Here is a 21434-nt window from a genome sequence, read left to right as displayed (position 1 = left end):
TAATAATTACCAAAATCACTTTTTGTTTTAATTTTTCCCTTCACAGAATTTGACTGAATTATAACCTGTGTTTGAATTTACCCCATGGATCAGAAGAACTTACAGGATGGTCTGTTGTCTGTCATCCATCTATTGAATGTCCACCTGTTAGCACAAGTTGCTACTTCTCTTTATATACGTGAAAGTTCACATATTCATCCAAAGATGTAGTTGGTCCTAACTGAAAATGGTGCCTGTCATCTGTCTGTCCCTTATCAAATGTTTGTTATTGCAAATGATCTGCTTGAAGGTTTGCCTTGAAAGTTTACACATAGTCATGCCAAGGTTTGATTGGTCCTACATGAAAATGGTGTTACTAAGATGTGCATTATGGCCGCCTCAGTGCTCAATTCATCTGATCTTCATCTGCTTCCCCACTCAAGCTGTGGTGAAGGGCATTGCACAGAAGTTTACACAGGGTCAATGGGCAGCTAAACAGCAAATGAGTTAATCAGCACCTTCTGCCGTCCTGTGGCTCTTGTTTCAGTAGGGTTAATACATTAGAGACTTCAAGGTTTTGCTGGAATACTTTAAGGATTTGTTGATGGTGGCTCTTCTTGACACAGAATTCTTATTTGGTGGCCTTCAAAAATGTCAGGCATCAACAACACAGGCCTGGATTAACTGTTTTAAAAAGCATCCCCAGCAGAGGGTGGAGATGGGTTTGTGGGTCCTAGTTCAGTTTCAGGCTCTTCCATTTGGCTTAGCTTCATCTCCCAGAGCCTTGAACAAAATGATAATAATAATAGTGGCTCACTTAAAATCATTTGAGGTTGTTAAGGGTTTCCCTCATCCAGTATTTATTGTGACTGGTTGATAAAGTGTTCTCATACATGCTTTACCGAGAATTGCCTCTCTGTTGGAAGACTTTGACATGTATGGGGTTAATCCTCAACAAAGAGAAGTCCGATCAAACTCTTTCTCAAAATTTTACTTACATGGGGATAAATTTCCTGACAAGGGGACAGCACATGTTTACCTGACAGGATCACATAGATAACTGTCCCATAACAAGGATGCATCAATCTAATAAATCACTACTGTGTTATGGTCACCACAGATATGTCAGTCATGGTATAATCATGTGGGCAGCTTAGAAGTGGTCCATTCTCTGAGTGCAGCACATTCCACGCAAGAGAAATGTCCTGGTGGACAACCTGTGCAGACAGGGACAGGAGGTCCTCACAGAGTGATGTTTGCAGCAATCAGTAGCAGAGAGACCTCTTTAGCTGTTAGGGAGACCAAATGTAGATTAATTCGCAGCAAGGTTGAACAAGCTACCACATCTCCAATTCCAGACCAGAGTGCTTGCGCAGTGGATACCATTAGTCAGAAGGGAGATTTTCTCACCCATGCAACAGAGAAATCAACTGTTTTGCTAACCTTACTTTTGTTGTCTCAGTCTAGTCATCTCAGACCAGTCTTCTCAGTCAAGGTGTCCACACGCTCAGAACTACTTTTAAAAAAAGAAACCCTTGTTTTCTGCTGTGCCTGACATCAACACATTAATCCATAAGCAAATTTCATTGAAGCACTTGTCATATTTTCAAGACAGAAAAATAAATTTGGATGTGGTTCATTGATCTTAGTCTGTTGATAAATGACCCAAGGGAGTTAATGCTAAGGAGAAGTCTGTTATTAAACCACAAGGGTCCCTCCTATACAGTAATCTATAGAATCTTCACTAGTGGTGCAGCAATATACCGGTATATCTATATATTGTAGTTTTCTGTTCTGGAAATACATACCGCAGTGCAATTTTCTGTACAGCGATTTTTGTATGGTCTTGCTTTCATCTTACAAATCTCTGTATTCCTTACAAGTTGTCAAATTTAATTCAAGAGCAATATTTTTTTCTTCTTCTAGATACACACTTACCATAAGATTGCAAGAGAATGTAAAACCTGATGCACATTATCATTATTCGGTATTCAGGCAAAGTTTAATGGAGGGGAGGGGATAAATCAAGACCAAGTTATATTTTCACAGTTAAAAATATTTTTAAACTTCACTTTGCAACATATGTGTATGTTGTGTTCCAAATAACACTATATGAACAATACTCAATCCAAACTTCATAGTGTGAAGCTTGAGGTTGACTTGTTCATGATTGAATCCTTAATTATGTTCGAGGAGGATCCTTTGGAATAGTAGAAAGTTCAGCATTACAAGTTTCCACTCTTTGTACATGTAAGCAAGAAAAGACTATGCATTCCTGCAAAGGGAAATTGTAATGACTAAGCTGAACTCCGTGGACCTCCTGTACTGAAACCCCTGGTGAAAATGGCCATCCATTCAGATTTTTTACACAGTTTTAATTTTAAAAAGTAATGTTAAATTGCTGCACTATCCTCTCCAGCCTTGCATATCAGACTGAGCACAAAACTTATTGGCATGTCAATGTTGTTTTTGTGTATGTGTGTGCTGTAGCCAATAATCACACAACACGAGCATTGAACTGTATGTGTTATTCTGTGTCTCACTTGCTCCTGATATCATATGTTATAATCTCAATCTGAACTTGGAAACGTGTTTTAGACATGAAGTAAATGTGTATCCATGCACCCATTACCAGCCCTAATTGCTGCATGTTGGGCCTTTTTGAATCATTCTTTTGTGGCTGTTGTATTGAAAGCCTTATTCCAGTGGTCTCATTCCACCTGCTCTTTCTTCTACCTTACATTTATTCATTGTTGCACCAGAGTGAAGGTATCTGTGCATTTGGACTGATTGTGTCAGTCCAGCAAGTTGTCGAACCATCCTTCAGTCATCAGTGCAGTATTACTGACAACAGATGGTATATTCATCCTGACAGCTAATTATGTTGCCATGTGCCTCCTCTGGTCTGAAAGAGTCAGCAATGTAATAATAATTACTGCTTGCAAAATATAATTTTTGGGTTAAAACTAATTTTAATTATGTAATAATTACATGTTAGTATTACCTGTTTTCCTCCTCCTTCCCCACTTGGATGTCCTGTAAGTTTTAGTCAGAATCAGAGAAGGATGATGTTCCTATGAAAGACAGGGAGTATGTTCTAGACTTCCAAAGTATTTTTGTAAATAAAGGTTTTGACATCATTGTTTTATCATTTATACCACTGATTCATTTCATATCATGACCACAGGAAAACTATATTGGTCATTTTAATTTGTATGGACCACTTTATACAATGTATCAGTATATTGGTGCACTTCATTCTGTACAGGGCCTGTATTGAGCTTGTTTCTGTCAATACATTTTTTTTTTTTTTATTTACTTTTCCAAGGACTGTGAAAGGTGTTATTTATTTAAGTCTTACAAATATGTTTTTTATTTACAAGTGTTGCATATGGAAGTTAAGAAGTTCTTTAACTCTTGCCCTATAACAGCAGTATAATTGACACAACAATGGTGTGCAATAGTTTTTTTTTTTTTTTACATGTACACTTTGAAAGTATAATGTATCCGCCTGAAAAGCATCCATGATGAAGATGTGAAAGCACTTGAAGGAATAAAGGAAGAACATAACTAATATCCTGTTGAATATAGAATCTTATTTATTTATAAGAACTAATATATAAAGGTGGGTAGCTTGTTAGATATTGGTGAAGTTTTTTCTTTTTATTTACAATATATACTCACTAATAAGTCAGCTCTGTAGCAAACTGCAAAGACCCTGATCTGCCATCACGTAATGTGCCAGATTTAGCTTTATGCAGCTTCTGAGGAGTAATCATTAGAACAAACAGCATAGAACCTAATCTGCAAGTGCATTATGCAACGGCAGATCAGGGTCAGTGTTGCTTGCAGTTGGGCTTGCATGCAAATATATAGAGCAATCTATATCTTACTGTTAACCTTCATTTACTTCAGGTGACCTGAATATTAACAGTGCTGATCTAAAAGAGCTGATTATGAATACCTCCTCTGGTCCCTTGACTGCTGCATTGCATGCCTCAGGGTTACAGTTGTCTAGGTAGGAAGATAAGCCTCTATATAATAAATGGGAGTCCAGTCTGTTTTTCTTTAATTCTTTATTTTCCCAGAAAATAAGTGCATTAACATACAATAATATTTAACATCAAAATTACTTTTATTTTATTTTATTGTGTACAGGAGAGAGGGAAAGAGAGATCTGTTGCAACTTAAGTTTCCATAGTGAATCCTTATATAAAAACATGTACAGGTAATTTAATTATTTTTGTTTCACCATGGATTCTTTGAGTAATTTATTTAAAATATTTTCACTTTCAGTGGATTAACTCTGACTCCAACAACATCAGGTTCAGGTTTATTTCCTTTATCACTGATCACACGGTCTAGTGTAAAAATGGAGCCGCATTCTCCACATCAGCAACAACAGCAGCCACTGCAACAATATCATCTCAACAGTGCCATTTTACGTAGTCTTCAACTTCCTCTTTTGACCACTGCATCATCACAGGCACACGATGTTAGTCATGATCAGCAGGCACATCGAGCCGGAGCATCAAACAAAGATGACGATGAACCATCAGAAAAACGGTCACGAGTAATATCAGATGGATAGACCTAGATAATCATTCTGTACATATGTTACGTTTATCACTTTTATTATTACCATCATTATTGATGTAAAATCAGACTTCATTATCATCCATTAATTTGTGCACATTTTGCACCTTAAAATTTCTTTTGATCCAGGTGGGTGGGCTGGGCTGCACAAAGGTTAATAACCTGACTATCATGAGTACACATTGTGCATGACATCGTTTTCTGGAATTAAAGGTAATTATTTGCAGTAGAGTTGTTGCATTTAAATCTACAAGAATGGCGTGGAATGTTAGTGGATTATTCTTGTATGGGGATGGGACCAGAATGCAATCAGATTTGTTGGTGCATTATGTTATCCAGGCAATGTGAAATGGAATAGCCCTTATTTAATTACATGATCCACATGGCCTGAGTTAACACTGAATTGACCCATGTCATAAATTAAAGCATTAATATCAATATCACAGGCCATAATAATCATTCATGCAGTGCTGCTGAAGACCAGAAATAATCGTCAAAAACCAGAGCTTTATCACACCATCCATGGATTAGAAAAGATGAAAATAATCAGCATTTTTACGTTATTGGAGCAAAGTTCCAGATTTTTTATAGGTCTAAATGAAACTTAGATTTCCAGAAGCAGAAATTGAAATGTCATGTCCATCTTGGTTGTGCTCATTACTTTGAACAGTTTTTAATTGGAGATGTAGTCCTATCTTGTGATTAATTCTTATTACCTCAATTTTCATATCAAGATTCTCAGCAAGTACTATGGATTATTTCTGATTTGTATTTATGTATATAGTTCTTATATATTAGTCTTCATTTCTGTATAAAGATAAGAATGTATTATGTTTTCTCTAATTTTTATAAGAATTACTATTGTTAACTCACCTGGACATACTGGCAAGTTGGTTTATGGAATGGCCCTGCATTAATTGTACATCGTCCATGTGTAGACATCATTAGTTGCTAATTTCTTCCTAAAAACCATTCAACAAATGTCTACATGTGGCAGAGGGAGGATCCTGTCATGATGGGCTTGAAAGTTTGTACTGGTGATGCCAATTTGCCATCAAATAAGGCCACCATTAAAATGATATATAAACCTTTTAACAGTTACCTCTCAAAAACCACTTGACAGAATTTAAACAGATTTGAGAGAAAGCAACCATGGATAACGGGATGAATGATGCTCTCCCCCATGAATCTAATATTAAATTTGGCCACCATTGCCTAAAATAGAAAATATTTAAACAACTCCCAAAAATCACTTGATAGAATTTGACGATATTTGACAGACAGCATTATCACATTTCAGATGTTTACAAATCATGCCAAGCTGCTATTAAATATGGCTATGGTTGCTGTTACTATAAATAGTTAAACTTCTAAAACGACTTCACAAAAGCTGTTCATGAAAAGTTTACCAAATTTGACAGAAAGTATGTTGCCATTTAAAGGTTATACAGACTTTTATAATTGATATTAATCCATAATTATATATGGCTTCTATTACAAAAAATAGACCAACCTTTAAACCAATTTGCATAAACAACTTCACAGAATATGACCAAATTTGACAGAAAGTATCATGACATGAAGAACTTTCAATTTGTGCTAATGTTGCTGATCCATCATCAAATATGGCCACCATTACTGAAATAGACCAGTCTATAAATGACTTCCTCATAAAATGCACTTGGCAGATCCATCATCAAATATGGCCACCATTACTGAAATAGACCAATCTTTAAACGACGTCCTCATAAAATCCACTTGGCAGATCCATCATCAAATATGGCCACCATTACTGAAATAGACCAATCTTTAAATGACGTCCTCATAAAATGCACTTGGCAGATCCATCATCAAATATGGCCACCATTACTGAAATAGACCAATCTATAAATGACTTCCTCATAAAATCCACTTGGCAGATAAGCTAATGATATCAGGGATTTACATATCCCCAATATTCCATCTAGGTTGGGATATTGTATTTTCTGATTTAAAATTGTGAGATACAAATCATTTTGAGGGAGAGAGAGACAGAGATAGAGAATTTTCAGATAATATAAAATCTTATAAAGATTTTTTATATATGTGATGGGGAGACCTGTTATAAAAATGAATTTGAATATAACATAGTCATAACATTCCTGACATTACTCAGAACATCAGTCAAGCTTACAAACAAAAAATAATTTAGTTAAATTTCAGAAACCTACAGATTAAAGAACAAAATTAATTTTCTTACACAGCAATTGGGGCCCCTGGTGGCTAAGTTGTCTAAGGCCTGTACAGATCTCTCGCATCTCACCATTGCAAGTGTGGGTTCAAGTCTTGGTTCAGCAAATGTGTGTATTTGAGAAAGCTTGCCAATCTTCTGTGGGTGAGGGTCAACCCATGTTCGTCCCAAACCAAACATACTGACCGCATTGTGTAGCCTATAATGTGCTTAAAAATGGTGTTAAATCCCACAAAACCAAACTTTACACAGCAGTCATGAATTTTCATTTAGGTATAGAACTACCCTGTTCCCAATTGTTAGATTAATTGACAGATGTTAACATTTTTTAATATAGGCTTGACTGGAATTCAGATTAATTTCCTTACTCCTTCAACACTCGTATATAATGTCATCTATGATGCTCACTGTACTGTGATTTGGTATATAACATGGTAGATAAGACCCAACTACCACAAAAAATTGTGCCATAATTATATTTTGCTTTAAAAACATTTAAGTCATCAATAGTTCCCTGACTTGTAAACATTTCTCCATCAGATACATTACTTGATAACATTAAAAAATTACTCCGCAACCTCAAAATCCAGCCATCTTTGAAAGAAGAAAAAAAGTCTTTCCATCTATATAGCACATCAATGAAGGGAAGTAACAAATTAAAACACTCTTGTTCCTGCTAGGTGGCCACATGTATCACAGATGTAGCCAGTTTAGACTTGATCTTTACACTCAAGACCAGAGAATATGTTGAATATTCTGTGATTATGTACACACAGTAATGTGTACATTAATTTCTCTGTCTCTCTCTCTCTCTCTCTCTCTCTCTGGCTGTCTCTCTTCAACCAACAGACCTGCAATATCCTAAAAATATAAACAGTATTATCTCATTCTAAACATCATGAACCACAGGCATCCAAATGATTAAACTTGAGTTTGAACAGTCTACCTCAAAAGATATATAAAAACATTGCAATTTCAGAAATAATAATAATGATAATAACAAATAAATAAATTTGGCTTCTCTCTGGTGACTACTCACTTGAAGTGAAAGTAATTTAGCTAGACCTCGGTGACAGTTCTTGGCCTAAGATGGGTTGTTGATTCAAGCTTTAGTTTACCTCATAATCTAATATTCTACTGATCTGGAGTGATCCGGAATTTTGTACTGCGGTCATACCAGCATAATCCCAACTTAGAGCTGGGCTGATCCCTACTTGACTATACTCTTTATTCTGCTATTCTACTGACCAGGGACGATCTCAAGGTTGGGGTCTGTACTGGGGTGATTGCAGCATAATACCTGCTCTAGAGCTGGGCTGAATCCAGAGGCTGAGGATGATCCCTAATAATAAAGTGTTTAAAAACCAAGGTGAAATCGAGGACTGTTGTAGTTTCCTAACTTTGTAGGTGAATAAAATAACTGAAATGGGTGGTGGGTGGTGGGTGAATTGAAACCCAAACGTATGTGATATTTTAAAAAATGGCAAGTGAGAACCCCAAAGAATATTAGAGTTCTTCCTAGCATGGCAAGAAATGGACTGCAAGGATGAATATAAAATTCACTTATAATGAAAAATAATTTACAAGTCCTAAATATGGACTTCAGACGTACCTACTATCAAGGAAATAAAAAATATAGATCTATATACAACAAATAATTGCAATAAAGTTCAGGTGTCCAGTATTACAAGACTGGAAAGTAATGTACTCCAGCCACAAACATACCCACTGTTGGAATTTCTGTCAAAGTCAATTTTCAGTCTTTTGAACACATTTGTGATTGTGCATCATGGATCAGGCATGGTTCCACCTCAATCTATGTAATGAGTGTATGAGTGAAGACCATCTTCCTAGAGTCTGAATTAAGTGATCTTCAGCACCAGCTGTCCCTATATGGAATGATTGTCCAAAATATATATTTTGCTCATATCTGGAGTGAGTTAAAAGGGTGTCTTAACACATCCATCAAGAATGGAGCACAGGTGTGAAAGGCACTGAAAACTTTCCTCACTCCATGTAGGTACTTCTCCATTCAAGAAGATGGGCACACATAATTACTTCTGTAAACCAAATAACTATCGGACTCGAAATGGTTCAGTTTTTGGAAACAAATGGGGAAAGAGGGAACCTTGATTTGTTAGCAGAAAATGTCATGTCTCTCAGTTGCAATGAGTTACACATGGGAATTTACAGTGAACTAGCCACAGCATGAAAAGTCAGAAAGGCAGTAAAACACGACTAATTCAGTGTGAGGTCCAATAAGGTTTAAGAGCACAAGAATTCATGATATTGTATATGTTGAACATGATGTGAACTCAAATGAACAGTCTGGAATTAAGGTTTATCAACTGAGTTCTTTCAGTTCACTGAAGAACACACTGTAGTCGATCGGTAGCTGCATGGGGTTACTGAATCCAACAAATAGGTAATGATGGATCCCAGCCAAGTACAGCTTTATTGTGTTTCACTTTAATGGCACTGAAACTTGGCAATACATAAAAAAAAATAGATGAGCGGATTTTCAGTAATGGAGGGCAATGTATTATGCTGACTTCTGATGACACCGAACATGGTTAGAAAATTTAAAAGGAGGCTTTGTAACCCAGTTCTGTAGGCAACACTGGTGGCAGGCAGTATCAATGAAACTTACAAATAATTAACATGTGAACTCAGAAACTGGGGGACAGTCTGTTGACCTCATCCACTTGCATTGCCTGTCTGAATTTATCCATTATGACAGTGACTTTGATGGGTTAGACCTTTCCATGATGAATGGCTTTCTTCTCCATTTTTACGATTTTGAGCTACATCAGAGACCTTGTTATGGTTTTCTATTTCCCAAATTTACCTCTTGACTTCCCTTCAAAGAGGATAGGAAGTAGCTCTGTGCCTGTGACAATCTCTTTTCCAATGAGCTTTATATGGATGACTGTAATTAATGAAACAGTCATGTGGTATATTTCGTTTTCACCAGATCACATTTTTTACAGTCCCAGATTTGATGCCGGTAATTGAAACCTGTACGCTTACATAGATTGACAATAATAAAAAAAAATTGGGAGGTTACATTAATTTATTCAAATTAAATTCATTATATAAATAAATGATAATACACTTGTTTATCTCTTATTTATGAAAGATCAGAGATCGTGTTGCAAATTATCAAATGGTTGCAATCTCAACAAGGGACTTGCATTATAACCCTATATTCTCTGTTGTTGAGACTTAATATGATACACTCGTATAAAAATTGAGAATAAGCTCTTTGATTATATGTCTCATTGTGAAATGATTAAATCACATAGATTGCAATCATGCAATCAATGACAAACTCTGTGAAAAAATATATCATTTCTCCCGAAGGATAAATATGCATTTGTATAAATGCTTTCCTAGTCTGCCTTCTTAAAATAAACTCAGAGCTCCAAGGAAATATTGTAAAATTCAACTACTAACCATTGGTCACACCCACTGGAAGTCCCCTACTCGCCAGGAATAGCAGTCCCACCAACTCCATTTATAAACATCACTATATTGGTCTTGTGCAAATCAGCTGAACATGGGTTCCTCATGGGCATGAAATTAACTGTCATATAATGCTAAGTTTTGTCATCTTGCCACAAATAAATCATAATTAAAATAGGTTCTTCTTTCATCATCTTACCTGTCCCATGGCAACCTAATAACAACTGGAAACATAAGTGGAATGAAAATGAGGCTACAGCGCCTGATCATATCATCAACATTGAATATGTAGAAGGTTTTCATGAAATTAAAATGATTGATCATGACGATTAAATGTAACTGATAAGTAAATGTGATCATGGAAGGAGTAGATTTAGATGTTATTGTTAGTCAGTGAAACTTGCGGTTTAGAGTCCTTTAAATTGTAATAGTTTATGTATCTCTAACAGTTATGTAAACAGCCTCTACCCATTTTGTGTTTAGTTATTTAAAGATTGTATTTTAAAAAAATCCATAAATATCACAGTTTATGCACAGTATAATAATCTTTATAGAAACTTAAGATCTGTTAACATAATGCATATGGTCTACTAGCTGAGCGGCCACCTTCTGGGAACTAGGGGAGTTAATATGTAAGAGTTACCTACCTTGACACACACACACGTGCACACACACTATAAGAAATTTGTCATCTTTCCAAAAGGGCTGAATTTTGAGGTGGAAGTGATGTTAATGTGATCGGGTAATTTTTTGTAGAGGATAATAATTTTTACTAAAAAAAATTCCTTTCACCAATGTAAACAACTTTTTGGTTTAAGCCATTTTAAAACAAATTGAAAACAGGTATCTCGTTAATCATTTAGTTCTTCCATAAAATTGTTTTCATAACCTTCTCAGTCAGTGGTATATTTTTATTCATAAACAGATTTGAAGCTAATAAAAACATCACATGAAAAAGCATTTTTTGTGTGTGGAAAAGGTCATCACATTTTCATCTCCTGATGAGAGTTTGTATTTAATCTCACATAGTTAATATTCAAACAAATTAATACATTTTCTATTAGATAATGTAAATTGTTAAATATCTATCATGGCCACGTCACCTTTAGAAACATTTGTAAACAAACTTTATTTGTTACCTTTATTTAGATATAAGCATGAAGAGAATTCATTTAGTTTCTGATACAGTTTGGTTTCAGATTTGTTAATGAAACAACCAAAGGGATTCAGCTAATAATTAAAAAATTTAAAACTGTTATTTTACCACTTCGTATTTAAAGATCACTTTTCCCAATGTTTCTAATTGTTAATTATCATTCCTGTTTTATTTTAAAAAATTTATCCTTTCTATTTTGTCCAAATCCATGAAATTTTTTTGTACCAAATAATGTAAATTCACAATAACTTCAGTCCTGAAATCCTTGTATACAATTTACTACTATAAAGATTGGATTTCAGATATTGCAAAGAACCATCGGTAATTAAAGTAGGTATCATCTTTAAACTGTGGCAATAAATACAGATTCCTTTAACTTCATGTCTTTTATATTTTTATTCTTTATTGATATGTCAGGGAATAAAGACATTATAATCACCCTATATAGAACCTCTGGAAACTTAGATATAAAACAGTTTTGTAAAACTGCAAAGACGACAATAAAAAGATATAAACGAGTGCCTTGCGATTGATCAACAACAAAAAAATGTCGAGGCTAAAACATTGTGAACAAATGCCCATCAGATAGAATCAAATGCCTCCTCAAGATTGTTACTAATAGTTCATCTGTAATTTGCAGTAAATAATAATATCCCTTAAATTTGTAGTAAGGCTAATATTGTATATGATTACTGTATATTCAGCCATATATTTTGCAAATACCTTTACAAAAGTAGTTGGGGCCCCGAGTGGCCGAGTGGTCTAAAGCGCTCTTCGTTACGGATCACTGCCATCTCACCTCTGTCTGCGGCGGTTCGAGTCTAAGATTCAGCCAATGTGGGTATGTGAGAAAGCTTGCCAGTAGCTTCTCGAGGGTCGGTGGTTCTTTCCGGGGTTTTCCCGGGTTCTTCCTCCACCATTAATACTGGCCGCCATGTATAGCCTATCGTGTGCTGAAAAATGGCGTTAAACCTCACAACAACAACAACAACAACAAAAGTAGTTTGGTCATAAGATTTATTTCATTCATTATTGATTTCATTATTTTGGCAGTAAATCCAAAAATGTTGATTTATATGCAGCATTAAAGTATGGAATTGGATTCCAGTTTTTCGAGCACTGCTTTGTTTTATCCTCCTTGGGTATGCAAATTGCAGTGTCTTGTTTCAAAGCCATTGAAAAAGATGCAGTTTAGTTTGTTTTCACTACAAAACCCCAAATGTCAATCAAGTCAGCTCTACTGAATTCTGTTATGAACTCACCTGAACTGGGACCTTGTTATTTTTCATACTTTGTAAGCAGTCTAATTCCTCTTTGTCGATTAATATGCCTTCTAATCTTTAAGAGTGCTCTTGGTTAAGCCTTGGAATTTTTTTGTTTTTTAGAAACCTTGATCTTATTTCTTTGTTAAATAAACTTTCATAATTCTCCTTGGCTTTCCTTAGTATTTCAAATTAACTAGTATTTAGTATTAATTTCATTTTCGTCTTTAATTAATTACTTGATCATTTTATTTTTTGCATAGTTTCTATTTTATAAATGGCTAAACTATCTTGTCAGTTTCTTTGTCAATTTCACTTTGGATCAAATATTGCTTTCACAGAAGTTTTTCATTTCTCATATTTTCATGTTCTTTCTTTTTGGACTCGAATAGTTCTAAATTATAAGGTCCCTTTGAACCATTTTCTGAATACTGTATTTGTTTTACAAGTTCTTTTTCTCTTTTTAAGTTGCATATTTTTGTTTAAACCATAAGAAAGGTTTTTCCATCAATTTTCATGAGCAATGTATCTAGTAATTCTAATAGAGGAAATCATGGATCTGAGGTTGTGCATTGTCAGTATTTGGTTGAAGTGTATTGTAAATTTCACCTCTTCATACAGTTTTTCATTTCTTCAGTGTAATATTTTTTGGTTTATCAGTAAATTGTTATTTAATTTCCAAGAACTTTATTTATTTAATTCCCTAGATTGATCAATATTACGTTTATGGCATTAGGATTTTTTACATTTCTTTAATTTTATGAATCCTAATTCCAGATTTTGAACTACATAAAATGCTAGAGTTTCTTCATATTCATAAGTAATTTCATTATTGTAAAATTCTGGACAATCATATTATATATATATATATATATATATATATATATTTTATTTAAAGAGATGCTCATTTCACCCATTTTAATAACTACTGCAATCAGATTACTTCCAGGGATCCATATTTCATTCTTTTATCTCATACAGCTGATATTGAATAGAATAGAAACTCCTCTGAAGTTTGACTTGCTACAGCTAGAAATACATTTATATTCCCATTGTTCTCTATACATTAAATCTTGTCTGCCATAAAGTGCATATCTTGCAAGCATGATATTTAAAAACATCATTCAGAATTTGACAGAAAGCATGCTGGCACGAAAGGCTTTGAAGGATACAGATGAGTGCAATCATTCGTCAAATATGGCCATTCTTACTAAAAATAGAAAACCTCTCAAAGACTTTTAATACCACTCAATAAAATTTGACAGCATGCTGGCATGAAGGGCTTTCAAACTTTATACCAATGGTACTGATCTACTATCAAATATGGCAGCCATTACTAAAAGTAGAAGAATATTTAAACAAGTTTTCAAAAATGCTTTCAAGAATTTGACCAAGTTGACAGAATATGTGGCATGAAGGGATTTAAGTCTACAACAATGATCTGATTCTCCATCTTGTATTTACTAAAGATATACAAACCTTTCAACTTGAAAACTGCTCAACAGAATTAGACCAAATTTGACAGAAAGCATCCTAGCCCACTAATATCCTTTCATTTATATAATTGATACCAGTCCACCATCAAGTGTGGCTGCATTCATTAGGAAGGGTTTATTATTGTCAAGTTTTGTGCAGTTCTTCACTTCAATTTTTGTATAGGTACAGTGGAACCGCGCTATAATGTGATAATTGGGGTAAAAAAAGTTGGATCGCATTAATAGCGGGGTCACGTTAATGTGGGGTTTTACAGTATTTTACTTTTTTCAGAGAACAAGGCATTGGCACATATACGTTTATTCATGTCTAATGTATATCATGAATGGGTATCAACACCACTTACTATCGTGCCATCGTGGCATGCAATTCATCCATAATGTACGTAATTCCATTGAAAAATTTCATACAGATTTAAAATATTCAGTAATTTTGTCACAGATCATTGTGTCTGAATTAAATGTCTAATATATAGCATGAACAGAGTATTAACACCGTTTACCTACTGTCTGATATCGTACTGTCATGGCATGCAGTTAATCTATAATACATGTAATTCCATTGTAAAAATTGCATACATAGTTGAACTATTCAGTAATTTTGTCACAGATCATGATTTGTCTGAATTGAAGTCAACGGGGAAAAATTAGCAGCAAAATTAGGTTAAGAAAGACAAAGCACATGTATGGTTCATTACATTCCAGGGTCTATGAACGGTGTCTGTAGAAATTTTATACTGCTAAAATTTTATCATATGCATTTCCGTGTACCTTTATCCATTGCAAATTTCCAATAATTAACTCTTGTAAGCCTATTCATTTGAATGAATACAGCAAGAATAATTAATAAACAACACATGCTTTCAGCATGCATATAACTTTTACTTCAGATTTTATGAATATCGAAAAAACTTGTGAAAAATACTTTTATGAAGATTTTTAAGCTGAACGCGTGTACAATTTCATACCCTTTCAATTTCCAGCTAATAAAGTGGACATTATTTACTGGTCAACTGATTGCGTCTAATAACACCGCCAAGCCCAGCAAACATGTTGGCGGCTTTTGTTTTTTGATGTTTATTAAATTGTGAGAATCTTTTGTCAACCACTGCATTCTCTTCTGCTTTGTTGTGTATGCAGTAAAGAAGAAACACATGTTGGCTATTGTTTGAGCAATGATTGTATACAGAATTAATTGAAGACAATCACAAAGACGACTTACTGGCTTTACCCATGGATCAGTTATAAGTAACATTTCCGATAATGTTTATTTTGGCATAACACTTCAAGAACCTGGTGAAATGTTTACATTATTATATTCGAATTTATACACGAACTCTTCCCCCAAATGATAATAAAAATTTTATACACTATTTCTTGTACTTTAAAAACAATATTTTTCCAGGTACGAAATAAATACACATGTATTTAAAATTTCAAGAACCACACCACGATCGTATTATATTCAAATTCATACATGATCTCTTCTCCAAAATGTTAATAAAAAATTTTATACGCTATTTCACATACTTTTAAAAAAATATATTTTTCTGGGTATGAGAAAAATACAAGTACATGTATTTAAATTTTCATGAACCATGCCACAATTGTATTATATTCAAATTCATACACGATCTCTTCCCAAAAATGATAATACATTTTTTATACACACGTACTTTGAAAAGAAAATATTTTTTTGATGTGCAAATGGATGTATGAAATTTAGGGAGCCATGCCACAGCCACGTTATATCTGAATTCACATTATCGTGGGGCACATTATAGCAGGGTTGCACTGTATTATTATTGTGCTGAGGTACCAATAAATAAATATGGCTGCCATTTATTAAAAATAAAAATGAAACATTCAGGCAACTTTATTAAAAGAAATCACTCCACAGAACTTGACCAACCTTGACTGAATGCATCCTTAATAACAGGTGTTTCATTATTGGATGTGCAATCATATATAGATAAAAATACAGAAAAGAGAGATCTTGAAACTATTTTTTTCATATCATATGCATTCAGCAGCATTGGAAGAAATTTCTACAGAAGGCATCCTGCTGAGCTAGATTTCTTGACAAGCCATTCTTTTGTATGTGGATGTTAGGCAGATGTCAGCTAGGTGAGCATTTCTAGGCCCACTTTGACCTCCTTTTTGTTAGGTCTTAAGTAGGGAACTGTTGCAGTGTAGACATTTGTATTTTTTGTTGATTCCCTTCTGTGTTATGTCTTTTTTCTTTATTTTTTCATGGCTTGTAGAACTTAAAATACTCTTAATGTCCAGTGCAGTACAGTTCAAATCAATGAAGACAATTCAGATAGAAAATCAAATTTGAATTTAATTACATTAACATAAAACTACAGACTCATTAGCTTCTTCATTTTAGGTGGTCATTAAAACTTTCAAACACATTCTTCAGCTTTAAGAAATGTTTGTTTTTTTATATAAAAATATAGACATTATACTAGGTGTTTAAGATTTTACTATGAATTTAATTTCATGGTTGTTTGTACACCTGTGTCACTATGCCATCATGCATGCAAAGAAATCCTGTTGATGCACTGTGATACATTTGAAGCACTAAACAAACAAATATCATTTTGTTTGAGTGTTGAGTGCTGATATATAGTACTTTTTATTATAAATACTGTTAAACACATGTAAAGAAAATTGTCAGTGCATAATATTATCCTACTCCTGTTGAATAAACTTGAAAATGGAACTGTCTTAAAATTGATAAAAAACTCCACATGTATCAAAAGTAATTTTTCTTGTACTTTATTAACAATACAAAAATATTTAAAAGTTTGCTGTTACCTTTTTTCAGTAGGGAGAAAAACAAAAAATGCTACGGATAAAGGTCTGCCTTAGTAATGACCAAACATGCAGACTGTTAAAATAGTTTCATAGCAAGTTGTTATTTGATGATAGAATTTATTGTGATTCAGTATTAAATATAAGTTGTCTCAAACCTTAATCAAGATAGTTGTTTTTTTTCTGTTTTTTTTTTCTGGTTTGGTTGGACATATTGTTAATTCAAATCCTCAACACAGACCACTGGTGACTGTTTTACTGTCAACTTACCCTCTGTGTTCTTTTGTCCATCTATCTATTAGTACCAAGTTTGTTAATGCTGCTTCTCCTAAACTACATGGAAGATTGGCATGGGACTTTGCACACCTTCATACCATGATCTCGTTGGTCCTGAATTGGTGCCATATGATACCCAGTATAGCCACCACCAGTGGCCATCCTGGAAACCTTGTTATTATTACTTCTTCTAGATGGATGGTGTCCTGTTGGTCCTAATTGACAGTTATGCTGATTTGACAGTATGGCTGCCATAGGAGTTATCTTGAAAATATTGATATCACTGCTACTCTTGTTGACATGGGGTTTTTCCAAAAGACTGTTGTCTAGTTCTTCTTAAATTTATACAGCATCCCAGGGACATCCAGTCTTGAAAATCTTCACTGCTCCATCTGAATGGATTGTTGCATGGTTTGTACAGCTTTGAAAAATCTTTGAATTTGTGGGTTTACTTTGAAAAATCTTTGAATTTAGATTAGGAACATGAAATGCTAAAACTGAAGGAAATAAATCTCATTTTAAATTCATACTGTTTTTTTTTTATTATTTATGTATTTTCCAGAAATAATGAATCAAATGTGAAAAATGGGGTAAAATTATGTTGATTAAATTAAATAAAACATGGCTTGTCATGAGGTGGAGTAGTCATTTGGTGCAGTGGCATTAATTAGTTATGTTTTTTCTTCACTTTTTACAATGGTAATATGTGGAGAAAGTACAGTATTCCATAAGAAACATTACTTCTTGAAAACTTGTCAAAGTCCTTTTAAATTTCTTGAAAAGTCTTTGAAAAATAGGGGCTATACAAACCATAGTATCTAAGAATTGTAATGTCTACTTATTACTAAATTAAAATTGTGCCAATCTGAATTCCATCATTGCCACCAAATGTTTTTCTCTCAATGCCTAATGGATTTTTATAATTTAACCCAATGTGTGGATATATTTTAGGAATGAATACCTTAAATGGTATCACTTAAATAACTTCATTGTTTTTACAAAAAATATTACATGGATTTGACCCAATTAGCATATGGTTATATCTTGTTTGGGGCAAGTTCAGACATGTCCTTGACATCATGTTCAAGGTCAGAAGCCATTACAAAGAATTTTTTTACTGTATTTTTACAGATATCTTGTTAACATGTCAACTCAAACATAAGAAAATAATTTCTTTCCAAATTTTAAATTTTGGAGCTTTTCAGGAATATGAGAATTTGTTTCACAGTTAAAGATAAATAGAAGAAATGGACATATGGATTTTTAGAAATTCTGTTTAGCTTCTAGAGTGTCAGTCCATTCAGAGGACTATTGTTTCTTATATTTAAGTTAATTTGTTGTGGACCTCTTCATGAAGATCACATGGATTATAGAAAATAGGAAAATGAAAAGTTTTGCCAACAGTTTTATTTCTAGCAGGATGTTTAAATGAATGACTTTATGAAATAGGGAAGAATGACTTGGACCTTAAGAAAAAGATTTGTTGACGATAGAACAGGAATCCATATTGATTCAAGTTCAGGTTGGTTCACAAATCCTTTCTAAGAAAATCTTGGTTTTGATATGAAGATATATTTATGTATTCATGTACAAACATGTATAAATATATACATGTATGTCTGGTTGTTAGATGTGCCTTTGTTGTTAATGAGGAGGAGGAGGAGGAGAGAGAGAGAGTTTATGCTGTTGAGGAGTATATTATGCATCAGTTGTATAGTCAATAAAAGTATGGCTTTGATATATCAGGCCAATTTTGTATATTCTATATGAGTACGACACAATAGCATCTTCCTTGGTAATGCAGTTCAAATATTCTTCACAAAATTACCAATCTGTCTTTATTCAGTACCAGCTGAACAAGCGTTTTTTTTTAAGCAAAGTTGGCTAATAATTATAAGTTACTTCATTTGTGTGGGAAAATATAAACTAGTTTTTCGACTGTAAATACTGCAAGACCCAGGAAGTGCAGTGTATGTATCCGACAAAATGAGTTCATCTTTGCCCATACAAATGCAGTAACCTTTTTATTACATGTATATGCTCATTTTTTTATTGTACCAAATGCTTAATTATATCAACAAAATACACTACAAGAAACAAAGTAACTGAAAGTATGCCGTATTCCAAACTAAATACACAAGCGCAGATTCATCATTACACAACAACAACATTATTACTGTGCAGATAAATTTGAACTTAGTCGCGTGCTCGACATAACTTTTGAAAGAAAATGGCATGTTTAGTTAAAATTGAAATTTGGAGTCATATTGTGAATGAATGCACATTGCAACAACTTTTCCATTTGATCTGGAATGAATAGATTTTGGTATTTTTATCGATTCTACAAAATTTTGTGATTATGGACTGGATTTATATGTGACAATTCCACATAAAATACATCAGATTGATGAAGCGAGGGAGAAGCGTGTTGACATCTGCAAATGTGTTTCTGTTTCTGTCATTGAATGTTTGAAATCTTAATATGGGAAAAATATGAAGTCTTTCAATTGTAATTATCAAAAAGACGCTATGGAATTTAATGCTTATTTCATTCTGAGTGCAGTAAGGAGGATGTAATTGCACTTATATTCGAAATTACAGTACAATTTCGAAATGTGTAATCAAGATTGAGAACCTATGACATGGCTCATGTAATTCGGATTTGCAGAACTAAGAAAGTACATTTTAAGGAAATTCAGGATGTAAACTGAGGCAGTCCACAAAACATCTGCTTTACTTCATTCAGAACAAATTTAAACAACCACAACATAGAGTTCCTACTATGCGAGTGTACATGATTTGTTTACAAATCAAAAGTGTTGGCATCTGCATCCATTGTTCGTTTACAATAGAAAGTAGTTCCTTTATACATGTGAATGCAATGTGTGTATTTGCACACGAGTTCAGTTTCGGGTAATATTGCACGATTCTGACAATGTACAGTTAACGAAGACAAAAAAGAGCATATAATAATGAAAAAACATACAATTCACATTGCTTGTATTGCATGAGGAGTTTCTTTTTGTTTAAGAGTATATCACCCAGTCACATAAAGATGTATTTTTTTAACTTAACAGCTCTACATTATAACTGTAAATACATTTCAGTTAATGTATTTTTTGTTGCTGTTGTTCGCTTTCATTTACCAGAGATGAAAATCCAGTTTTCCATGACCTATATTTCAAAATAACTATATTCTTCTGTCTTCTGAGATTATATCGATAGGAATAAATAAGTTTTTACCCTTTATTTTGTTTTTGGTTTTTCTTCAACACATTTAAATGCATGCAACATATTTCAGTTTTGTTTTTCTTTGCAGATACCTTACTTGATTATATATTAGGATGACATCCACTTCCATGCAAATTCAGCTCTTCCAAGCTAAACAAGACATTTACCTGTGTTTTGGCTTGTTTTAGGAATGTCATCTGCTTGTCAAGGTAGAAGTTAAACAAAAGTGGTCATTCGTTGGATTGAGGTAGTGACTACACATGTGATCCATTTGTAATTTACTACTTCTCATGCCAGAAAGCATGCTTCTTCTTGAGAACTCAAAAATACCAGATTCAATTGTGCTATTTCATAAGTGATTCTTTGAAGCTTTCTCACACCAGCTATATTGCTGTTTCTCACTCTGTTTTCATCATGGATGAAAATTTTACTTTTCATTTATCCGAATTCAGTCACAAAATAAGCATTTCAGTGCCATATAATTCTCTCCCAGAGGGTCTCCTCAGAGCAACAGATCTTGTCTTGGACCACTGATTTATGAAAACACTGCAGATGATTTTTCTCTCCCAGTGATGACCAAAACTTTAGCCATTGGACCAAGCAATCCCAGTTTCAGGATACACAGGGTCTTCTCTCTGCAAATGGGAGAACATCACTTGACTTAGGGCAGGCATCCCATCAGGATCAACCACTGGAAATTACATCCTGCATAGGTACACAAACGGTCGGCTAGGGTACCCACTGCATGTCCTCCTTTCAAAATATTGGTGGGGCTTGGTCCTTTCAAGAGTGTTTCACTCAGTCTGTTGGAGATGAAGAAGTTATCTTCCATCAGAAATCAAAGGCTACAAAACACACATTTTGACATTATGTAAGGCACTATGTACAAAGACCTTTCTGATATTCTTCCAAGCTGTGACTTGTCC

The 21434-nt window shown here is 33.9% G+C and overlaps 1 protein-coding gene across 9 annotated transcripts in view; it reads left to right on the top strand.

Moving 5' to 3' along the window:
• LOC149800655 (myocyte-specific enhancer factor 2A-like) overlaps window positions 1–20526 on the top strand; it is a 45789-nt gene extending 25263 nt beyond the window's left edge. For 8 of the 9 annotated variants that reach the window (XM_089954675.1, XM_089954673.1, XM_089954678.1 and 5 more), the window contains 2 exons: window positions 3895–3997; window positions 4276–20526. In XM_089954675.1, coding sequence (XP_089810801.1) covers window positions 3895–3997; window positions 4276–4570 — 398 coding nt within the window. In that variant the 3' untranslated portion in view covers window positions 4571–20526. Of the gene's footprint in view, window positions 1–3894; window positions 4002–4275 lie in introns of those variants that run through there. The other variant, XM_089954681.1, reaches the window with a different exon arrangement.
• Window positions 20527–21434: the final 908 nt, after the last annotated feature.

This window comes from Sinohyriopsis cumingii, chromosome 4, assembly GCF_028554795.1.
Source record: "Sinohyriopsis cumingii isolate HCF-2022 chromosome 4, ASM2855479v2, whole genome shotgun sequence".
In the NCBI taxonomy this organism is placed as follows: domain Eukaryota; kingdom Metazoa; phylum Mollusca; class Bivalvia; order Unionida; family Unionidae; genus Sinohyriopsis; species Sinohyriopsis cumingii.
Note: the sequence above shows the minus strand (reverse complement) of the source record. Positions and strands in the feature narration are given on the sequence as shown.